The sequence below is a fragment of the Bombus pascuorum genome, chromosome 10, assembly GCF_905332965.1.
Source record: "Bombus pascuorum chromosome 10, iyBomPasc1.1, whole genome shotgun sequence".
Classification (NCBI taxonomy): Eukaryota; Metazoa; Arthropoda; class Insecta; order Hymenoptera; family Apidae; genus Bombus; species Bombus pascuorum.
Genome location: NC_083497.1, coordinates 12,586,131 through 12,610,242, shown reverse-complemented (window position 1 = coordinate 12,610,242; position 24,112 = coordinate 12,586,131). Strand labels below are relative to the sequence as shown.

The 24,112-nt window shown below is 27.5% G+C and overlaps 4 protein-coding genes across 6 annotated transcripts; 2 read left to right on the top strand and 2 right to left on the bottom strand.

Moving 5' to 3' along the window:
* LOC132911418 (proteasomal ubiquitin receptor ADRM1) lies at window positions 1-5,410 on the top strand. Of its 2 annotated transcripts, none has more exons than XM_060968033.1 (5): window positions 1-319; window positions 457-573; window positions 2,059-2,401; window positions 2,469-2,635; window positions 5,088-5,410. In XM_060968033.1, the coding sequence occupies exons 1-5, from the start codon at window positions 119-121 to the stop codon at window positions 5,313-5,315; spliced, it is 1,056 nt and encodes a 351-aa protein (XP_060824016.1). In that variant the 5' UTR covers window positions 1-118; the 3' UTR covers window positions 5,316-5,410. The 2 variants fall into 2 exon arrangements, with proteins under 2 accessions (XP_060824016.1, XP_060824015.1); XM_060968032.1 differs by having other exon boundaries at window positions 4,920-5,410.
* A 1,477-nt stretch (window positions 5,411-6,887) lies between these two features.
* Window positions 6,888-22,255, top strand: LOC132911066 (protein argonaute-2). 2 transcript variants are annotated; one of them, XM_060967438.1, is made up of 14 exons: window positions 6,888-7,899; window positions 8,283-8,493; window positions 10,658-10,774; window positions 13,672-13,809; window positions 14,285-14,565; window positions 14,645-14,951; window positions 15,028-15,250; window positions 15,317-15,464; window positions 16,184-16,447; window positions 17,285-17,603; window positions 17,816-18,167; window positions 18,390-18,723; window positions 18,808-19,007; window positions 19,218-22,255. In XM_060967438.1, the coding sequence occupies exons 3-14, from the start codon at window positions 10,663-10,665 to the stop codon at window positions 19,324-19,326; spliced, it is 2,787 nt and encodes a 928-aa protein (XP_060823421.1). In that variant the 5' UTR covers window positions 6,888-7,899; window positions 8,283-8,493; window positions 10,658-10,662; the 3' UTR covers window positions 19,327-22,255. The 2 variants fall into 2 exon arrangements, with proteins under 2 accessions (XP_060823421.1, XP_060823422.1); XM_060967439.1 differs by lacking the exons at window positions 6,888-7,899; window positions 8,283-8,493; window positions 10,658-10,774 and adding an exon at window positions 12,228-12,491.
* LOC132911114 (uncharacterized) lies at window positions 8,912-9,753 on the bottom strand. Its single transcript, XM_060967519.1, has one exon. It carries the CDS (start codon window positions 9,523-9,525, stop codon window positions 9,334-9,336), a length of 192 nt encoding a protein of 63 aa, XP_060823502.1. The 5' UTR covers window positions 9,526-9,753; the 3' UTR covers window positions 8,912-9,333.
* Window positions 9,890-11,943, bottom strand: LOC132911112 (large ribosomal subunit protein mL53). The gene is made up of 3 exons (XM_060967518.1): window positions 11,730-11,943; window positions 10,350-10,462; window positions 9,890-10,145 (listed from the first exon to the last, which is right to left on the bottom strand). Exons 1-3 carry the CDS (start codon window positions 11,873-11,875, stop codon window positions 9,952-9,954), a joined length of 453 nt encoding a protein of 150 aa, XP_060823501.1. The 5' UTR covers window positions 11,876-11,943; the 3' UTR covers window positions 9,890-9,951.
* Window positions 22,256-24,112: the final 1,857 nt, after the last annotated feature.

The window sequence follows — 24,112 nt, the reverse complement described above, 5'->3', positions numbered from 1 at the left end:
GAAATCTTCTGACACGCCATTTTAAAGTGCAGTGTCATCAGCGCGCTGTGAAAAGAAAATTAACCGCGTGTAGAGTTTTTAATATATTTATCAAAACAAGGTGTTTGAAATATCAACTATGTCAGGAGGAGCCTTATTTGGAAATAATGCTTCACGCGGAACCCCTAAAAATTTGGTGGAATTTAAAGCGGGGAAAATGACTATGAAGGGAAAGATGGTTTATCCAGATATTCGAAAAGGACAGCTTTACGTTTATCAATCTGATGATTCATTAATGCATTTTTGTTGGAAAGATCGTGTGTCAGGATATGTTGAGGATGTAAAGATATTTTTTACTATCTTTAAAATTCATTACAATTCAAAAATATTTATTATTTGTAAAATTGATATACTTCTTTCAAACTTTGTTTAGATTTCTCTATAATCATCTTATCGATATTCTTTATTTATTTATAGGACCTGATTATTTTTCCTGATGATTGTGAATTTAAACATGTTCCCCAATGTAAAACTGGTAGAGTATACCTCTTACGATTTAAATCATCGAACAAAAAATTCTTTGTTTGGCTTCAGGTAAGATGGGTTTTAATGTTAAATATTAAATTTCATACATTTGTTTATATTTTGTACAAATTACAAATTATAGAAAGTTAGTATTTATGAAGGGAATAAAAAAGATGTAGATTTTTAAAATAACAAAGGCAAAATGATTATTTTTTCAATGCTTATAAATTATTTGTTAGGTAAATTCTTTAATTAATAATGAACTTGTTAAAAAACTTTACATGTTATATTGAAACTTTTATATGAAATATTTTTATTTGTTCACTGGTTTACAGTAATACCTTTCTAATACTATATATGAAGATTAATATTTATTTACAATTAAAACAGACCTATCTATAATTGTTGTATATGTTTTTATAACTAATACATTTTAAACATGTATTATATTATACAAAGTATTTTGTATACTGGATACGATAGGATATCTCACAAAGAATTAAAATTATTTAAAAAAACGTCTCAATGAAAGTTATATAGCCAATTATCTTTTTGCAGGTTGAGTAGTAGAATGGTTCTGTGGTTTTTTAAATGGGGCCATATATGTGTTAATACACTAATCAATCCACCATGGTATTTTCTATAAAAAGATATTAACCTATCTATGTCGAAAAACTATTTGTTTAGTAGATATTTAAAATTTAATTTGTCATGTGAAAGACAAGGAAATACGCGAAACAACATTCTTGTGTTTATGTTATTTTTATTTTTCATACGTTACAATGTAAACATAAGATAACCGTTTCGCGTGTTTCCTTGTCTTTCATACGACAAATTAAATTTAAAATATCTGCTAAACTAATAGTTTTTTGACATATATAGGTCAACACCTTTTTATAGAGAACATCAAGGTGGATCGATTAAAATATTAAAAAAATACATGATTCCATTAAAAATAATGAAGTTTTACTTATAATCTCCTCCATTATACAATCAGCAAAAAAATAATTTGCACCATATGATGCCTCTTTTCAACCCAAACAACTTTTGTTAAAACATTTTTTTGATAATTTTAATCTCTCGTGAGATATACTACCATTTCCAGTTAAAACACTCTATGTACATATAATAGATTATGTACAGTAATATATGCATGACACAAGTAAAATCATGTCATCCAAAATTATTAAATCGGTAATTAATTAGATTAAAAATTATATAATGTGTATTATCTTTTGTTTATCTATATATTTATTTATTTATTATTATTATTATTCTTACCTTAGACTTTCACTCATTACCACCTCAGGTAGTAATGGATTTCAAATATAAATAAGAATGTAATAATATTTTTATACAAAATATATATATTTATGTATATTATAGATTGTAATAAAATATAACATTAATTACAAAATATTGTAGAATGTATTATGAAGTAACTAAAATATATGTATGTACTTTGTGTAGTCTAGGAAAAGATATAGTAATTCCACAAAAATTGATAAAATATTTTAGTAAGTAAGTAATATTACATACCTCATTTTTATACAGGATCTTAAAACAGACAAAGATGAAGAATATTGTAGAAAAATTAATGAAGTTCTTAACAATCCACCAACTCCTGGATCACAAAGAAGTGGTAGTACAAATCCAGAAGGAGATCTGCAAAATTTATTAAATAATATGTCACAACAGCAGTTAATGCAATTATTTGGTGGTGTAGGCCAAATTGGTTTAGGTAGTTTATTGGGTACAATGAATAGACCTCAAGGTGTGCAAAGTACTAGAACATCTACAACAACTGCATCGACTCGAGTTACTACAAGTACTGTAAGACCTGCTACGCAAATAATATCTCCAGCATCGTCTGCTAATGATCCCCCTAAACCTAATAGTAAGCACATTTATTGTATAGTTTATTATATAATTTGTATAAGTGATTAACGTAAATCTTTGTTTAGGTGATAATAAATCATCATCACGAACATCAGGTACATCAACACCTGCTTCAACAACAACAACAACGACAACAACAACAACAAATACAAATAACAAAATTCAACTTAGTGATCTACAAAATTTTTTATCAGAGATTCCAACACCTGCAGGAACAGAATCTGTTGTTCAGGTAATATCTTTTCTCCATTAATAGCTTTATATAATATATTTTTTCTAAATTTTCAGCTTTTCAACAATATTACTATTATAAAACTCATTCTCAAAATATTAATATAAATCTATCTAATGTTTAGGTTTTAACAGCTAACAATTTATACCCAGAAATAATAATAATCTAAATTAAATGATATATGACAATATACATTGGCTCTCAATAATATTTTATGTAGAATATCTTGTATATCTTTTTTATTTATTATAGCTTTTTTATTCAATCAACTCAAAGACAACAATTATTGAAATCACAACTTTAGAATAATCTCATACATAAGAAATATACATAAATTAGAATTAAAACAAAGAACACGATAGGACAGAAGGCAACAACAAGAAAGAATCTTTATATTATTTAAAAAATAATAAAAATAATAAATGTGCATTTATAAAGATAGTCAATTTTATATTATATTGCTGTGAAACTTGCATAGTTCTATTTCTATTTATATAAGTTTTCATCTTTATTATTTTTTATACTCTTCGTTTTAACGAAAATTGAAATACTCTAATTGGTGACAGTTATAACAAATAGAAGAAAAATAAATATAATAAAGATATAAAATACTAGGGCATCAAAAAGGAGATATTATGAAAATATTAAATGCTATGTGGATATACAAATTTTTTCTACAGAAATATTTGCTGAATAAAATAATATATATTTATGTTTCATTTTCTTTTTCTCTCTTTTCTTCTCTTTTTATTTTTATTATTTAATATCAAATCAATCACTTGTATGGGTTATTAACGACTCAAGGGCGAAATCATTTTCTCTGTAAGAAAGAACATATACATTACTTCAGTGCAAATATTTAATAAAACCAAATAGATAAATTATCATGACATACTAGTATAACATACTAGTATTTTTAACAGCTTCTTTTTTTTTAACATACTATATGTTGTTTTCTGTCATACTACATAATGTTATATAGGAAACATTAGATATATGTCTTGTATCCATCTTATTTTGCATGTTGCTAGAATGAATTTTAATCATATAAAAAAATTTCATTTTCTTTTTTTCTTTTAATACAGAAATTTCCCGTGTGCAGAGTATAGTTCTATAATAATTTTATATTTGATTTTTGTGTCATTATTTTATTTTACATTTATACATACAGATTAGATAACTTCCACGCAAACAAGCGCACGCGCGCACACACACATTGATGTTATATATGACACAATTTATCAAACATATATTTCGCATTTTATATTGTATAATTAAATATTTCAGTATTGTGCAATTACATTTTGTTCAGTCACAACAATTATTAAACAGTAGTTCACTGTAATATATTTCTGCTTTTTTTATTAATTATATCTTTTCTTTCAGCTGTTATCATTATCAGGAACAGAATGGTATTATTGATAACATACTTGAAATGATATTTCATTGTTTAATGACGAAATTATTTCCTTTCTAACCAGCTCTTCAAAATATGTTCTGTTATGTGTCATTTTTTGATATCACAAGGTTGATTTAATATAAATTTTTTGTGGTATAAATTATTAAATTTCAAGGCCAGGTATTAATGAATGTTTTATACACTTATTTATCAGAACTAACACATGTCAAATAATTAATTTAATTCGTACAAACCAGTATTTATTTTTTTGATACTGATAAATCTTTTGTTATTATAAATTATGACTATGAAATTTTCAGTGTGCTAATTGAATTATTGACATTGATATTATTTATAAATCTTAAAAGATAGCATTTAATATTTATATATGATTATGTATTGCGTATCTTTCTTGTAGAACTAATATGATTCTAATTCAAATGAAGAATAATTTATTAAACTATATGTGGTATACTAATTGCATAGATAGTTTTTATCTATCTAATATTTTTATTTTATTATTTGTATGCTTTTCATTAATTTACTTAATACCATTATAAGATGTCCAAAAGAGAAGATACAATAAACAAACGAATAATATATATTAAATATTATGAATTTTTTATTTTAGCTGTGTAACGTATTAATTTTTATCATTTCATAGAATCAGTGGTACCACCAATAGTTGAAACGCAGTGTAGAGCCAATAAAACTATTACTATAAAATCAAAGGGCAGAGGCATGGTTGTTTCGTTATTTAATATTCTTTTCCACATGAACTTTTCCTGGCTGTCGGAGACTCTCGCTCTGTTGAGTAGTTGGGGAAGTTTCTCTGGGATTATTTGTTGTTTTCGGCCACCTACAGCACAGCTTATTGTCCGGCAGAGGGGAGTAGCAACTGAGCTGACCAATGTCATCCCTGCGGCAATTTCTGCAACGGAAAGCTTGGAGCGTGCAATGAGCCCGCACTTACCACCAGGGGATCACCTGTGTACCACGCTAGTGTCTCCCCAGTTCTCCCAGGCGCTATCAATGTTCTGGTCTGCTTTGCAGTCAGGCCAGGCGGGACCTGTCATCCGTCAATTTGGCTTGGGTCCAGATGCTGTCAATGCTGCAGCCAGTGGAAACATTGAAGAATTCGTCACTGCTCTCGAGACTGAAGCTAAGAGTGGCCAAGAACAAACGCAGCAAGGACAGGAGGACAAAAATACTAAACAAGCTCCACCAGCATCTAGTCCTGATAAGAAAGGTGATGATGATGAAGGATTGGATTTAGATTAAAAATAGAATTTAACAATATTTTCATTTAGAAGATATACAATGTGTATTACATTATAATCGTTTATGTGTAATAAATAATTCCTTTATGAATGATATACTTTGTTATAATATAATGATATTTACATATATCTCTCCTTCTTATTGTAAATATATCAAGTTTTTTAAATTTCAAGTCCAATAAAATTTGTATAATAAAACATTAATGAATAAATCAAAATTAAAAATGATTTTCAAATTGAATTTTTAATTTTGTAATATATTGTATTTAGTTAATATTATTAATATAATGATATATTATTGATACATATTACTAATACATGTAGTTATACTTTTTATGTATATAATTGTTAGCCTTTACAGAGTTTATATAATCTATTAATATTTATATAATCATCCTGTAAATTCAAACTTTAGCAAATAATTCTTGTCTTTCCAAATTTAATTGGTTGTAATAAAATACAATTTTTATATTTGTAATTAATTAATGATATATTGTTTTTCAATTAAGTGTTCTTGAACGAATTATGGATAAATATTATATATTATATATATTATAATATTAATGGATAAGTATTTATGAACATCTTAAAGTAAAGTAAGTAAAAGTAAAAAATATAAAATTTCTGAATTATGTACGTATTTGTATATAATTTCATATTCTTCAATATTTAATAGCGGGAATATAATTGACCAATAGAAGAACATTGTTTACGACGCACAAACACGTTATTGGCCAACACGGATAATCGATATAGAAGATTAAACATAGTCATTCTATCATGTTCTGCGTAAAATTGCACAACTTGTGTCAAGAAACAATTGTTATGTAAATTCCGTATTTCTACTCGGTTCTTCGAGTATTTGATATAATTCTATCTTATTAATATTATATATTAACAAGTTTGTCCCTTATAGCATAAACAGTGGCAGAACGCATATAACCTATGTTGCCAGACAGTTGTATAGTTAATTCACAGAATTTCTCATTGGTCTGTCGATTATGACATCATCCAGGAACGGCTCAAAACAAGAAATCATATATTTGAAAGTACTTCTCTATATTTTGTTTAAAAATAACTGTAATTTAAGAAATGATAAAGTACAAGTATATCTAGTTGCACAAAAATCGTAATTATATAATTTTTAATGTGTACAATTTTATAATAAAGTTAGGTTAAAATAAAATTCATTTTAACGATATGATTAAATTAAATATTTTATTGATAGTCTCTTAAATATCCAATTTATACAAAATTTAATGATCTTTTTTTGTTATTTTTCTTATAAAAAATTATATGTTGTTTACTAATGTATAACTAGTTAATAGTTAAAAAAATTCTGTATTTATATAATATATCGTATTAAATCAAAGATAAAAAGGATTTAACATTAAATCCTTATTACATAGACTGTTATTATACATAATACTATATACAGTTTAATTATATGTAACAAATAAATAGATTTAAATGCCATCATATGTACATCATTGTTTGTAAACAAGTCCATGAGACAATGATACCTCATTCTATTTACTTGTTACAATCCTGACCACATGAGCATTCGCAATAACTGGTGAATCGAACAAGTAGTGGGGTCTTTCTCGCGTATGTTGATTACTGTTTCGGTGAATGTTGCCGAAAGTTTCCCGGTAAATTAATGAAAAACATAAGGCGTTCGTTATGCATAAAATATAAAAGTGCATTGAAATACTTTATAACAAAGATTACCGTACATCAGTATCGGTGTCATTGTAAAATAAGTGCGAGCATTACGATAAAATACTATTGTTTTATGTCTCTACTAACATAACAGAAATGAAGAGAGTGTAGAGTGTATGCGAGTGCGTTCAACATACTCACACAATCGGTATATTCGACATGTTCGTGTACAATGGCAACCTTGACACTTGGTGATCGTTTTTGGCGGCTTCGTTCCGTTCTTACTGAAATCGTGTTTGGTAGGATCGCGTCGTGAGTGAAAGCGGCGGTGGCCATTCTGTAAAATCTTGCAGAGTTTGGCAGTATCGAATCAGTAAAATATTTCGCGCTTCGTATTAACGATATTCCGTTATTGTGTTTATTTTCGTGATTGCAATTTCGTTCGCTTTATAATTCTCGTGTAAACTTTTGTTCTATAAAGAAATACATCATATAACAAACCACACCAAACATTTTGTGCACACATTGGAAATTGAGAAAAATAAACAATTAAGGTTAGACAACAGTAAAATTCTAACTAAATAAATTATACTATATTTAAGTGAAATACATGCTTCAAGAAAATTTTATTTGTTTGAAAATTTATATTTATTCATTTTTTCTTATAATATTTTTGTTTGATTGGTTCAACGACCTAATTTTTTTGTTGGTCTGCCAGCAATGAAAACAAACTATGCTATGTAACTGTATATCAACACGTTGGGTATATGCGATCATGAATTGTATATACGTGTAAACATATGTGAAGGTTGAATGATTCTTATTTTTAAGTGAACTTAAAGAAAACAATACATTTTAATCTTATGAAAGAAAAGAAAATGTAATCGATTCGCTAAATTACGCAGAAATTGTTCGAAACAACGGTAAAGTCTTTTTTCTCAATTTTCAGATAGAAAAACTTAAACAATGTTAACAAAAGTTTTGAGCTATTCCACGTACGAAAATATTTCTATACAATAGTTACTTATCTACTCCTTAATTGCGTATTAAATACCAAATGTAGTTTATGCGTATATTCTTCGTATATTTTTTTGATAAATATGTTCGTATATAGCTGCATGCATACAAAACATTAATGTTTAAAAGCTACTTATTGTAGCGTGTAAACCATAGTTATATAGTCAAGCACGATATAGTTTTACGGCACAATTTCTGTATATATACATGTTTTCTTGTTTTGAAAATGTGCATTTATCGAAAATAATACAAAAAATTAATTTTATATAACATGTATATTTTCACGTAGATAATTAATTATTGTCATGCATAATAAATTATTATTATATTATATTTCATCACGGAAGATGTGTCTTTTATAGTGCTATATATAAAACTGTTACACAGTGCATAGACACTACCGTGAAGTTTCTATATAAAAAAATAATGTTTATGTGAATTCGATAACAGTGTTTATCTATTCCACATATTATAAATTGAATACTACTTCTATAAAACAGGTGAGTTTTTAAATTGATTATACGTACATTTAATCGCGTACATATTTAAACATACGCGTGCGACGTAGTAACGTTTTTATAACTATAAACATTCATAAAAAAGATTTATTTGTAAATAAATTTGTAAAGTTTTATATTAAATAGTTTAAGAATTAAAATCAATCTTAGTATTACAAAATGATACAATATCATGAATTAAAAATATAAAATATCAATAAATATAAAAATAATTTCTTTTTATTTATAATATAATCCCAGTTACAACTAAAACTATATGATCATTAAAATATTAAATTCTTAAATTTAGTAATTCACCAATTATAAGCAATTACAAAATAAAACCAATAGTACAGTGTGCCCATAGTAAATCACAATGATTTATGAAATTGTTTGTAACCTATATTAAACATTACAATGATATTTTGTCAATTTTTTTATTATTAAATATTAGATAACTTTTATTACATTGGAGATACAGATTATTTCATGTTCACTAAAATTACAAAAATACAATTATGAAAGCTTTTGTATAAGCATTAATCTGATAGGTTTCATGATCAAAGCACAAAAGATTACATACATAAAATTAATTAATGCTTTATGATAGAAAATAATACGACTACTAAATAAATGTTTCAAGTAATTGAAAGTACTTCAATATAACATTATATATTTTAATTTATTGTAATATAATGTTATATTGTCTCACATTTACATATTATATAGAACATATAGAAAATTTTATTATTATAATATAATGTTAATAAAATTTGGTAAATGTATTTGATGCCTTCTTTATGAATATATATATATAACGATATTTGAAACAACACTGTAAATTTATTCTACAGGTTTCAGTGTAATAAATCTAGAAAGAATGAATGCAACTAAAAATGTTCCTGCTACAAAGCAGGCAACAAAAATGTACCATGTTTCTTCATCAAATACATCTGTAAAAGCTGGAACATGATTATAGAGAGTATCGATAAGTTTCATATTATAATTTTTGTTATTTGAAGTACGACTTGCCATTTTAGAAATGAATTATCGTGTAAAACTCAAAAATTCTGAGAACTGTAGAATTCAGATACCTTTCTTAAAGTATTTTTAGGAGGAAGAAAATTAAGCAATTAGACTGTATTTTTAAGAATTCCTTATGTGCTTTCTTGCAAACTTTCACATAAACAATTGTTTTATATTTAAATGCTTAACAAAAATATCAAAGTATAATTTTTAATAAATATATTATGATTAAGACTTTTATGAATTGACAATGTAGGTTTAATTTTCACTGTTATCTCACAAATGAATTGAAATATGAAAACTGGACTGTTTTAAATAAATGATAAAATTGATTCTGACATTTATTCTTTAAAGATTTTATTTTTTAACTTATACTTGTATTTATATTCAATTTTTTCTTTAATGCCTCATAATCAAATTAAATTGCCAATAAATTTATAAGAATAGTCCTCTATGTTTGCTTCCTCGCTTAATTTTCAATCCTTTCTTCTTTTTCTTTTTTAACTTTGTGGCTTCAACTTCAGCTTCAGATTCACGTGGAGCCAAAGGTGTGATATGTTTGTTGTAAAGTTCCAAAATATTTAAAGATGTCAAGTTTGCAGCTTTGCATACTATTTTATCACCAGATACTAAAAGATACAGATGCAAGGATATAACATCAAATTTGTTTTAAAAAGATTTTATAATATTTAATTGTAATTTAACATTAGTGAATTTACTCCACTTTTAGATAAACTTGTAAATTTTTTAATCCACATCTTTATTTTAAAGACAAAAGCAATATAAACTATTAATCTTATTTTTCTTAAGTAAAAAGATATTGTGATACTCACATAAATTGAATGTAATTATGGGTTCAGATAAATTAGAGACAATGCATGGTTTCACCATACAACGTGGATTTGTTGCAATAATCTTTGGAGTTGTAATTTGAAATAAAAAATCTCTGCAAATACAATATATGTTTGTTATAATATGTAATATTAGATCACTAAATATATATTCTCTTTTAAGTCTATCTTTATATTTATAATTATGTTCATGCAATAGTTTAATAAGATGGCTTCTTTCTATCATTTATCATTTTAGTTTTGATAATTCTTGCATTATCTTTTAATTTAGTTGTTTATAATATTTTCAGGAAAAATGGCACAAATGAAACAACAACTACCACTTCAAATGCCAGATTTAAGTAGTCTTCGCATAACTACAGCTGTTTCCATGCTTGGTAAAGCATATGGATGTGGACAGTGTAGTGGTGAGTTTTTATTTTTGTAATTATAGAAGTAGAAACTTTTTAAAATAAAAGCAAGCATATATTTTGTGATAAATTTACATTTCAACAAGACTATTAAAATAAATTTTGATTAAAACTTGTAGTTATTGAGAATCTCATAAAACAAAAAATTAATTATACAAAGTAGAAAAATATTTTAAGTAGATATATTAAAGTTAAATAGGGGGAGCATAAATATTTATATATTGTTCCATTATTTAAAAAATGAAATTCTGTCCTCCAATAGTTAATATTCAATATAATATAAAATAGTATATAGTATATATAGTATATATAAAAAAGTATAACAATTAATAATAAATCAAATAAGTTTTATCGTCACCTTTAATAGTTCCGTAATATCTTAGCTGGAACACCCTGTATAACGCGTATGAAAATCAACTGTACCTTTTCAAATGTGTATAATAAGAAATTACATCACACGTTTGTTAATATTCAATTCCAATATTTTACAGACTACTTAATTTTCATATTATGCTTTTGTTATATTATTGTAGCAACTTAATCATCAACGTTCTCTAAAAATACTGACATCGTCTGCTAGTTACTAGAAACTTCACGTTACACATGCGCAGGATATTGACGTCATTAAACTAACCAAACCTCTTATGAAGAGGAATGAAACATAATCGTTATTTAGGCAATATTTCTAATCTCGAAAAAAATATTTTATTATGATAATAATATTCAAAACTTTCGCTGCATCTTTTAAATAAAAAGAGGAAATCACGTACTATGTATTAACAAGCCATACTATAAAAAGTATAGTATAGTAGGTAAAATATTATAGATAAAAAGAATTTATAACTAACTACAGATTGTATACTGTTTATTATAAATTCAAGATAAAAATGCTACGTACTATGATCAAATTCCAGTGAAAGATATATAAGAAACAAAATTTTATTGAACTAACCTTGCCTCCAAAGCTTTATCATGAAAGGGATCAAACTTTATGTCGATTGATTTAACTGGTTTTAAAGTTAAATTTCTCAAGTGCTTCGCAATTGCAGATATTAATCCGGCAGAACGTGTACGAGTTCCATTGAAAGGAATCGACATTTCGGGAATCAAGCACGCAATCGCGTGTAGTATTATCACCAATAGTTACAATTCTAGGGAAAATAGTTTTGAATGCAGTGCGGCCAATATAATCAAAATTTATCATTAGATTATAAGACAATTATAAAGTAAAATAATATGTTAAAATAAGTCAAGATATAGAAAACAAATTTTATACTGCTTTATATTGTTCGAGGTATTATATTTTTTAGCATTTTCGAAACACTGAAATGAAAATATCAGGATGGTAATGTTACTAACATCCTATCTATTATTGATGTTGCATAAATTTCTTATATACTATATGTATATAGTTTTATAATATCTGTTAACATGTTTCTATTCAGATGTGAAAAATTTAAATAATTTAAAAAAGAATGATGACGCCAAAAACTATTAACTATCGTTTTATTATCTATGCGCTGATTGGTTGAGATAAGATCAATCGGAATCAAGTTGGTGGCAGCCATTGCAAGAGGCAGTCTTGTTCGCAGTGTGTATTTTGGAGAAGTGTGTTGTGTGGTCAGTGGGTTTTGTGTTGAATTTTTTACTTATTTATTAGTGGTTATCTCGTATTTTTCATCGTCAGCATAAGAAATGTATCCCGTAGGGCAGCGTAAGTATTATAACGTGTTTATTTTTTTTTATAACATTTCAAAATATTTTAAAATAGCCTTTTCTGCATTTCTAAGCAAGAACAGAATTTCTTTACATGACTAAATCTCATCCTTTGTTCCTGTTTGATTACCTCAAAGTGATGAGAATTCTTTTAATTCAAGCACGTGCTAACTAAATTCACCGTAGCAATAAGTTAAAGTTTAAGGAATCAAAGAAATTTTAAAATATGACCTCGAATGAACCTCGTTCAACAGGCACAATGTGTCGTCACTCTGATCCGTCAATGCACGGATAACGTATGAGCGCATATCTATATGCGTCTAATACTGATGGTTTTTTTGTTATTTATAGTATTTTTAACGTATTATTTTAAGTATAATAATCCCGATGAAAAATGAAGGCTTTCCAATTTTTTGTATTGGTATAGACACACTTTTAAACTTACCTATTATTGTGTTATTGATATTTTCGATTTTATTATTTTATAAAACACTCATAAAAAATTTCTATGTGCATATTTGTAGTTTCTATTATGTTATTTTCTCCTTGATTAACATTATATTTTTAGCTTATAGTATAACTTGTTTAATTCAACTAATCTATTCAACTAAGTAGTGTAACAAGAAAGAAGTCAGTAAAATAATATTGAACTAAAATATTCTATATTGATATTCAAAAATAAATAAAATTCATTGTAATTTTTTCTTAGATTATTACTTTTTATTGATATATATTTTCTTTAATATATTAATTACAAGTTCCTATATACATTACATTATTATGGTGACTTGACTATACGTTATATAAAATATCACTTGTAATTATCATTTGCTTATGATTATTATGTAAAAAATATAAGTATATATGTAATAAATAACTAAAACAGGGAATTGAGGGAAGATCTTGAAAATGGTATTAACTGAATTAATTGTGTTATTAATTGTTTGTTAAATCAATTTTTATAATTTAATTATAATTCAGGAATATAGTTATAACAGATATTGCTATAGCAAAATATTTATTTATTGTAGTATATGTATATATCATATTATACTTAACTATTACTTTTTATATTTTGATAACTATGTATAGTTATAGTATATAAATAGTTATTTATGTATTTATTTACATGCATTAGATATGTATGAAAAATATATCAATTTACTACTTTATTTCAGCTCCACCACCTGGACCCACAACAAGTTCTTCTGTTGGTGCATCTGGAGCAACTGGCAGTAGTGTTGTAGCTCCAGGTTCTTTAGGACTTGTTTCCACACAACAAACACACACTCCTCCTCAACCTCCTGAACTGCCAAGTAAGTTTTTAAAAACTATTTCATATACAATGAGAAAGAATATATGGCACTGGCATGATAGTATAAATATTTTATAATAATTTTTCTTTTAATTATTCAATAATATATGAATTTGGTTTCCTATTACTAATTTTCCATACTTTTTATTATAAAATTAAAACCACTCATTTAATATTTTTATTAAGTGCATGATATTATAAAAATTGGTAACAATATAATTCTTGGGGGGAAAAAGACAAAGCTATACAATTGTGAGAAAATTTATAACATGTGTATATTAAAACCTGTATAGATAATAAACTAAAAAATATTCAAATAAATCCCTCAGCTAAGAAATTTTATATAAAAAATATTTTCATATCTTCAATGGAAATGAAAATAATATATTTAGGTCATATATACTACATGTTATGGATTAACAAGTTAATAAGTTATGTATTTTGGTGTGTAAATAATTTAAAATATATATTTGCAGTGTTTTCATGTCCTCGAAGACCAAACATAGGACGTGAAGGCAGACAAATTACATTAAGAGCTAATCACTTCCAAATAACAATGCCACGTGGTTATGTGCACCATTATGATATTAATATCCAACCTGATAAATGTCCTCGTAAAGTTAATAGGGAAATAATAGAAACAATGGTTCATGCATATAGTAAAATATTTGGAACTCTTAAACCCGTATTCGATGGCAGGAATAATTTATATACAAGGGACCCCTTGCCTATCGGTACTGACAAAATAGAATTAGAAGTAAGTACAATGTATAATAAAATATATATACAGACTTCTTTTTTAAAGTTTATTTTCTAATAATACATACACTTTTTAGGTAACACTGCCTGGTGAAGGTAAAGATAGAGTCTTTAGAGTGGTAATAAAGTGGCTGGCTCAAGTTTCACTGTTTGCTTTAGAAGAAGCTTTAGAAGGGCGTACAAGACAAATCCCATATGACGCTATACTTGCTTTAGATGTTGTAATGAGGCATTTACCATCTATGACATATACTCCAGTAGGTAGATCATTCTTTAGTACACCAGATGGATATTACCATCCATTAGGTGGTGGTAGAGAAGTTTGGTTTGGTTTTCATCAATCTGTTAGGCCATCCCAATGGAAAATGATGCTAAACATTGATGGTAAATATATAAATTATAATAAAATATAAAATAAATGTTGTATTCATTTCTTATGTGTATGTTACTTACTTTACAGTTTCTGCAACTGCATTTTATAAGGCACAACCTGTCATAGAATTTATGTGTGAAGTATTAGACATTCGAGACATAGGTGATCAAAAGAGACCCTTAACAGATTCTCAACGAGTTAAATTTACCAAAGAAATTAAAGGACTTAAAATTGAAATCACACACTGTGGGACAATGAGGCGAAAATATAGAGTGTGTAATGTTACGCGTAAACCTGCTCAAATGCAATCGTAAGTGTACATAAAAGCAATTTGTAATGTTATTTTAAACACATATAACATTTATGAAAATTTTAGATTCCCATTGCAATTAGAAAATGGACAAACAGTCGAGTGCACGGTTGCAAAATATTTCTTAGACAAATATAAAATGAAATTGCGACATCCATATCTTCCATGCCTCCAAGTTGGACAAGAACATAAACATACATATTTGCCACTTGAGGTTTGTTGATTTTAGTATTATTTTTTTATTTTTATTTATTTATTCTTAATCCGTGCCTTTCGGCTTTGGACGAATTTTCGGATTTACATCTTTTGTCTAGTCACGCTTTTACATTTCCTCTTATATCTAAACTTTACACCCTTTTCTCTACTCTATTATATTGAACTCCGCTGTGTAACTTATTTCTAGGACTATTGCATGCTATGCTTTCTTATTGCCGTTCCTCCCCATCTTGTAATGCCCTTCTCTTTTCCATTATTTCTTTCAGATCCCTTATTCCTTCTCCCGTCTCGTTTAATATTTTCTCTGTTTCCTTTGTCCCTCCCGTTATTTCGCATTCTTCTATTACGTGTCTTCTTCTTTCCAGTATTCCCTTGCTTTGGTCTCGTTTTCCCATCTAAATCTTGCCAGAATTTTTCTGTCCTTGTATCTGTCTTGTCGTTGTATATTATTTTTCTTTCAACTATATTATCGCTTATTTCTTTATATTCTATTTCTTTTAGTTCTTTATTTATACCTGTTATTATTCCTTTCCCCTTTTTCTCTTCACACTTCACTTTTTCCACAGATCTTTCCGCCCGCGTGCCACCCTCACTCTGACCCGAATCGAACTCCTGATTCTAGTATTTAGATCTCTTTTTGATCCTTAAAGTTATGTCTTTTTTTTCCAAGGAGTATAGTGTAAATAATTTTGAAGTTTCATTTATATGTATTGTTAGGTGTGCAATATTGTTGCTGGGCAACGTTGTATCAAAAAATTGACTGATATGCAGACATCTACTATGATAAAAGCTACAGCCCGGTCTGCTCCAGATCGTGAACGAGAAATAAATAACTTAGTTAGAAGAGCCGACTTTAATAATGATTCATATGTTCAAGAGTTTGGTCTGACAATATCAAACAATATGATGGAAGTTAGGGGTCGTGTTTTACCTCCACCCAAACTACAGTATGGAGGGCGCGTAAGTTCCCTCAGTGGACAGGTGAGAAACTTCCAACTCAATCAGTCAGGTCTAGCCAAATCACACATTTGCAGAGGCTCTTATATTATTTTTGGTAGAAATATATTTTTTGCAGTGCTGTATATTATAGTGTTGTTAATTATAATGTATTTTTCCCATTTGAAGATACATGAATAATATTCTTGCAATCATGATTTAGTTTAAAATTTTTGTTTTAGAATAGCTTAAGTCTTTTTCTGAGATCTGTATATTTTTTTTATTGAAACAAAAATCTTAATAAATACGACTTTATATAATAGAATGAGATTTTTTCTAAGATAATAATACAATTGGCCTTAAACTTTTTTATTTCAAATACATTAAAAAATTAATTAAATGAAAAGTTGCCAAATGAATGCTTCGGTTCTAGACCTGGTTGATTTTGATATATGGACTGTCACTGTAATGGAAATAAATTATTTTTATAAAATCAACAAAAATAGTCCAGTAATAATTTCAAATATTATTTCATCCTACAAAGAAAAAAATTCATTCCTTTATATATAATTTGCATTACATTTACAGTTCATTATCACTATATACTTTCTGATGCTATCAGTTTTGTTCCATGCAGTAGTGAAATGAAGTGGATTGTTATTTATTTTGATTTTTTGTTGTAATACTTTAAAGTTTTTATTTGTGTTATTTTATAATTACTGTTTATATGATTTTTGTGGTAAGAAGAGATAAATATATGGAAAAGTAATGATTGCATGGATTATATAGAAACACTGGTGCATCTTGTTTATTTATTATGATTCAAAGTAATCATCGCGATATCTAATGTTATATTTCATCTTGTTTTTTTCCTTTTTAAAGACAAAGCAGCAGGCTATACCCAATGGTGGTGTTTGGGATATGCGAGGCAAACAATTTTTCACAGGTGTGGAAATTAGAGTTTGGGCAATTGCTTGTTTTGCTCCACAAAGAACTGTACGCGATGACGCGATACGTAATTTTATAGCACAATTACAAAGAATAAGCAATGATGCTGGGATGCCAATTATTGGGCAACCATGTTTTTGTAAATATGCTACTGGGCCAGATCAAGTAGAGCCCATGTTTAGATATCTAAAAGCGACATTTTCATCATTACAACTTGTTTGTGTTATATTACCTGGAAAAACACCTGTATATGGTAAGTATATATATATTATATTATATTTCGTTAATAGCTAGTATAATGTGATGAGAAGTTTATATAATTTTATAATGTAGTAAATTAATCATATATAGTACAATAAATAACATTGGAGGTTGTTACAACGTAAAATGTATGTTTTGCATTATGTGAGATTCTACAGTATTGATAACATATTAGTCTACATATGTTGCATACTCTGCTTACAGCTGAAGTCAAAAGAGTAGGAGATACATTATTGGGTATGGCAACGCAGTGTGTACAAGCAAAAAATGTTAATAAAACGTCACCACAGACGTTGTCGAATTTATGTTTGAAAATTAATGTAAAATTAGGTGGTATTAATAGTATTTTAGTACCTACTATCAGACCGAAAGTGTTTGATGAACCTGTTATATTTTTTGGAGCTGATGTGACTCATCCTCCTGCTGGAGATAATAAAAAGCCTAGCATAGCGGCAGTAGTTGCTAGTATGGATGCTCATCCATCTCGGTACGCAGCTACTGTTAGAGTTCAACAACATAGACAAGAAATTATTCAGGAACTTAGTTCAATGGTGAGGTAAGTAAATTGTTATAATTTTTAAATAATACACGTTTATTTACTTTTTAAGCTCTTATAAAATGTTCATATAAAAAATATTATATTAAGTAAACAAATATTTTGAGCAAATTGAATGTTTACTTTTTTCCATATACATATAAATACAAAACATATTTTGTAAATACGTTTTGCCATGTATTATTTTTAATTAATAACGGAGAAATATTATTTCTTTTTAAGGGAACTCCTTCTTATGTTCTATAAAAGCACTGGTGGATATAAACCACTTAGGATAATTCTTTATCGCGATGGTGTCTCAGAAGGTCAATTTCTTCATGTTTTACAACACGAGTTAACTGCCATTCGAGAAGCTTGTATTAAACTTGAAGCTGAGTATAGACCTGGAATAACATTTGTTGTAGTCCAGAAGAGACATCACACTCGCCTATTTTGTTCGGAAAAAAGAGATCAAAGTGGTAAAAGCGGAAATATACCAGCCGGTACAACAGTTGATGTCTGTATAACGCATCCAACTGAATTTGACTTCTATTTATGTAGTCACCAAGGCATCCAGGTAAACTTTAAAACTCTTGATCAAATCTTTTTCTTTGTTTGTTTCAATTGACCCAGATATTACATTTATTTATATTTATTGTAGGGCACGTCTCGACCATCACATTATCACGTTTTATGGGATGATAATCGTTTTGAAAGTGATGAATTACAATCTCTAACGTATCAATTATGTCACACGTATGTCAGATGTACGAGATCTGTTAGTATACCTGCACCAGCATATTATGCTCATCTCGTAGCATTCCGAGCCAGATATCATTTGGTAGAAAAAGAGCATGATAGGTACATAAAATTATATATTGATATTATATAAATTCTTCTTTTTAAGCTAAGGCAAAGTATTAATTTGCTGCATTAAAAAATGATAATATAAAATTAAACATGCCAACTGTTATAAGACGTAGTATATAGCTAAAGATTCTGAAAATAATAAATTAATCACATATGTGTTACCATTCGTTACCAACATGAATCGTCATTTTTTAATTTCAGTGGAGAGGGATCTCATCAATCTGGCTGTAGCGAAGACAGAACACCAGGTGCAATGGCAAGAGCTATCACAGTTCATGCTAACACAAAGCGGGTTATGTACTTTGCATAATTCTTCTTTGAATTTTTCTTAGACACATAAGCAAAATAGTAAAAATAATAAAAATGATACCATAAAATGATAATGATCAGCATATCTTGCGCGTTAATATTTTTAGACTGCTTGAAATGCTAGACAATCTTCTTGAGTGGTCAACTTTTTTGCTTACTTTTATAATCAAATAAATCTGTCTAATACCTAAAAATATGTTGAACAATTTTATATTAAGCTTTCTTTTCTTGTTTTTTTTAAATTTAATATATTGTCGACTAGGTTTTGGACAGATTTTTAAACACGTTAGGAAGTAGGTATTAAACGAGGTGCTTTTAGTTAATCATGTTTTAGATTGATGCAGCTTGACTGTCGGATCGTTTCGCAATAAAAACCACATGAACGAATAATTTAAGAATCCGTGCTGCCGTGAATATTACGCTTATTATTTTTTTTTTTTTTTTTTTTTTTTTTTTTAAGACGTTGAATTTCCTCTAGCATTTGTATGATGCAAAAAGATAATATTACAACATAAATTCACGACTGTATAAATCGCTTTTGCAAGACTGTTATCTTGTTGTTTATATATAATTGTCAAAAAAGAAAAACAAAAAAGATGTGGACTTTCAAGTCACACGACGATAAAATATTGGCATGTAAAATCTATTTTGCTTTAGCATATTCGTTATTATGCTTATGAGACTATGTTCTTTACAAATAACATACTTATCATATCTATGATATTTATCATAAGCATTAAAAAATTTGGCCACATCAAGCAATGATATGTCAATAGGGAGATACAAATAAATAAAATTTGTAAATGTTAATTGTGAAGGTCTCCAAGTCAATGGCCAAAATATGTTAAGAATCTTGACTAAAATCTAAAGTTGTGGCAAGTTGATAAAACATAGTGTTATGTAATATGTTTAGTCCCATAAAGAACATCGTGCCACATTTGCTAAATAATATCTTTTGTATGACTTAAACTTGAATGAAACTAAATTTAATGTCATTTTTGGGATTGTTCAGAATATCTAAAAGATTGACCTATATAAAAACAGAGATCAAGAATTTCTCATGTGACTAAGAAAAACTTCAAATGAAATGATATGTAATTAAGAGTTTGTTCTTCATAATAATAAGTAGAATGAAATATGGTTTGATCATTGAATTATAATTCTGTAAAAGAATAGTATGTTGCACATACAAACAATTTAACGTTATCAACCGAATGTTCAGAGACGTATATTTTATTCTTCTTTTTTTTTTTAGTTGCACAGACATTATTCTTTGTATGTGAATCAAGAATTATTGCGTAGCTTGAACTGTGGTAGTACTTTATTCATATCGACGAAAGTAAATGAATACCTTCTATCTGTATGTTTGAAATATGAAACATCTCTTCGAGTAAGGCAAGTACTTTTAAATGAAATCTATATGGCATTAGATCTTGGTTGATGGTGATTCTCTATTGACACGGAAAATGACTTGATTAAGAATAGAATAAGGTAATTTAATAAATGCAAAGTTATTCAGAATGTAACGTGAAATTATTAGGATAAGCTTTATTTTATTTATCGTGTAATGTGAGTTTTAAGGTCCTCGAGTTTTTATTTTAAAAAATTCATCATTCATGATTCATATGCAAATGGAACTATGCAAATGGACTATGTAAATGGAACAATAATCTTAATCGAAACAATAATTGTGTTAAGAGCCTTCCAAGTAACAAGTACTACAATATAGAGCCAATAGATAGGATAATGAAGCGTATAAGTATGTATTGACGTGCCCACAAATCGTTTATTATATATCGTTAGAATCATTAATACACTAGTAAAATTTTTGATAATTTTCGTTGTTTTAAATATAACGCAGGTAATTCTTTAAAATGATAGTTTAATTTTATTTAACATAGAACAGTATTAATAACATTTAAACATCATATCATTGCATGATGAAGCAAATTATAAAATTGTGAAACTTGTTAAAGATTTTTAACAAATATCCGAGATAGAGTTCTACAAATTTTATTTAACGTAGGAGTCAATTTATAAATAGACAATAAATGCAAAAGTTCTACTCTAACGTTTGGTATTTTAATAGAGATCTCAAAACACAAGAGGAAAAAAATCATTCCGAAAATATTAATTATTGCAATTGCAATTTGGATAATAGAATAGATTAGCACCTGAAATTTGTAGAACTTTGTGCATTAATGATTCTAATTTTAGATTTAGAAGCGATACAATGTTAATATTATCTCGGAAAGTATAAAAAGGACCTTAATCTATCAATAATATTTATTCTAATTATAAATTTAAGTTTATACCGTAGGTTATCACTTGTAATCATAATGTTTAATACCTAGTTTCTGACTTTATGACAGATTAGGTAACTTGTTAAATATGATTTGATTATGAGTAAAGGTCTGAATATAATCTTTGAACGTTCACAACGATAGTTCAGTAGTTGAATTAGTTCCAAGCAATTAAAGGCAGCGGATAAACAGAAGTAAATAAACAGAAGTAAATAATAAAATCAGTATAGAAAGTAAAAGAGAAGTTGCGAGTTCTGACTAACGGAAAGAAAATAAATTTATTATTCTCACGGGTGTGAAAATACCAAAATATAGAACGTGAAAAGCGTAAATATTAATGAATTACGAATCGTAATAAGGCCATATGGACTTCTTAGTTTTAAGTCGATTTAAGTGCTGCAAAATGTTGCAGTGTAAATATAATCGGTGCGCAAGTAAATACCAAAATTGACATCGCTGAAGTAAAAGATCAAAAGTAAAGCATTCATCGTTTATGTAGTTCAAAGTAAAGTATTTGTCATTTTATTATTCACATTTCGTATCTCGCTCTAAGTGATCCTTTCTAACGAGATTCTTTTCTTATGGGCTTGCGCTGACGTTTGATATTTTCCTGCGCCCGATCAAGAACTAGGCTACATTTGTAAATATACCTCAGTAATTTATCCATACATCACTATCCCATTTAGTAAATAATGCTCGATGGGCGACAGGCGGAAAGTTAAGAACGATTTTTGTAATTTTTATTTTAACAAGATGAATTCAGATATTCGTTATACATTGTTTATCGATCTTTTAAATCTGATATAAAAAAGAGTGCTACAAAATAAATAATATCTCGATCGAAATCCAATTTTGATAACGTACATAAATTTACGCAACGTGTTGTAAACTTGCACATAGAAGAAATCACGAGGCAATTTAGAAAAGACAGACAGATTCATTAAATGATCTTTAATTAGTATATAATAAAATAACCGAGTCTATTCACAAAACAAGAATTTACTTCCTATCACGAGTCCCAAACATTGTAAGATAAGGCAAATAATTTATATTTGTATACCTACGATATATATATGTGTATATATATATATATATATATATATATACATATACATATGCATATATATGTATATACATCTAAGTATACATATATATATATATATATATATATATGCATATGAGAAGATTAATTGTACTGCAATTAATTGTACCGCATTTGTTAACAAATGCCATGTGCAAAGAATAGAAATGAATTATACAGCAACATCAGGTGTAAGATGACGATAAATATCCTTGTATTTCGGAGAGCTTTACAGGTTACATCGTAATCAATTGTATTTGCAAGTGATCGATTTTCGTGATCTATTATCGCGACTTTCGTGATTTCGTATATATAATTAATAAGCTGTATCGTCTTTAAAAATGATATGTCTTTATCTTGTTCTCAAAGGATCGTCGTAATCGTCAGCGTTTTTAAGTGGCGTTTAACGATAAACTTAATAAAAATTAAGCAAGTTCGATTTCGATAAATTATCAATTATCGATACCATTGAATGTTTATCAAATCATTTTACAGTGTAAATATTCGTTATCGATCCCACTGTACCATTATCTCTGCACAAAATCATGTAGGTAAATTGTGATTCTTTCTTTTAGCCTTTGTAACTCGCAAAGCGCCACCAAAGACCTTGACGTTGTAATATTATGATTTTCAACAAATATTACTTAGGTTTACGGAAAAAATTGTATTAACGAGATTAGCACGATGTTAAACGGATATTGGTCAACTTCCAGGAAATGCAAATAATTCAACAATAATGCAATACGGTCTTAAGAAAATAGAAATTAGGGTATATAGCGACGAACAGAGATATTAGTACGGGCAATACAGAACTGTGTATAAATAATGAAAAACTATTATCTCGTTTTTAGAACGTTTCTAAATTAAATATTTTACCAACTTCTTATCTTACTTGAATGTCTTCGATAATCATACTGTTATTAAAAACAGTAGAATACACATTGGTAAATATTTGCACCGAAGCAAGAACCTATATTAACACTTTTATGGTTTTACATCGTAAATTGTTAAATTAATTTGCTTTTATATTTCGTGTTATATATGTTACGTTTTTAATTATTTCTTAAACCGTCAAACATGGGATGTATTTTATAAACAATTATCTACCGTACTATATGTATTATAAGATCGTTCTTGAAACTATGTCATTATGTCATTTTTTTAAACGTGGTTGTACTATTGTTTTAGCCTTTTTCTCTAATTTACATCAAAGATATTTGGTAATGTTTAGATTCGTAACGTTGAAAATAAGAATTCTCTTTTAAATCTCATTCTTTTATGTTTCTATACGAAATACGATATATTTCCAACATAGTCCAAGACAGTCCATAGACATTCATATAACATACAAAGAAGTTGTATAATATTTTTCCAATACTTTTTATTTGCTTCTCCTACGAGGT

Coding starts and splice junctions, on each gene's coding strand:
- LOC132911112 (XM_060967518.1), bottom strand. CDS start 11,875: ATGTCGATTCCTTTCAATGGAACTCGTACACGTTCTGCCGGATTAATA. Junction 10,463..11,729: donor GATAAAGCTTTGGAGGCAAG/GTTAGTTCAATA, acceptor TTGTATTTGCAG/AGATTTTTTATTTCAAATTA. Junction 10,146..10,349: donor CATAATTACATTCAATTTAT/GTGAGTATCACA, acceptor TGTATCTTTTAG/TATCTGGTGATAAAATAGTA.
- LOC132911114 (XM_060967519.1), bottom strand. CDS start 9,525: ATGGCAAGTCGTACTTCAAATAACAAAAATTATAATATGAAACTTATC.
- LOC132911066 (XM_060967438.1), top strand. CDS start 10,663: ATGGCACAAATGAAACAACAACTACCACTTCAAATGCCAGATTTAAGT. Junction 14,566..14,644: donor CTGACAAAATAGAATTAGAA/GTAAGTACAATG, acceptor TACACTTTTTAG/GTAACACTGCCTGGTGAAGG. Junction 14,952..15,027: donor AATGATGCTAAACATTGATG/GTAAATATATAA, acceptor CTTACTTTACAG/TTTCTGCAACTGCATTTTAT.
- LOC132911418 (XM_060968032.1), top strand. CDS start 119: ATGTCAGGAGGAGCCTTATTTGGAAATAATGCTTCACGCGGAACCCCT. Junction 320..456: donor TGTCAGGATATGTTGAGGAT/GTAAAGATATTT, acceptor ATTTATTTATAG/GACCTGATTATTTTTCCTGA. Junction 2,402..2,468: donor TGATCCCCCTAAACCTAATA/GTAAGCACATTT, acceptor ATCTTTGTTTAG/GTGATAATAAATCATCATCA.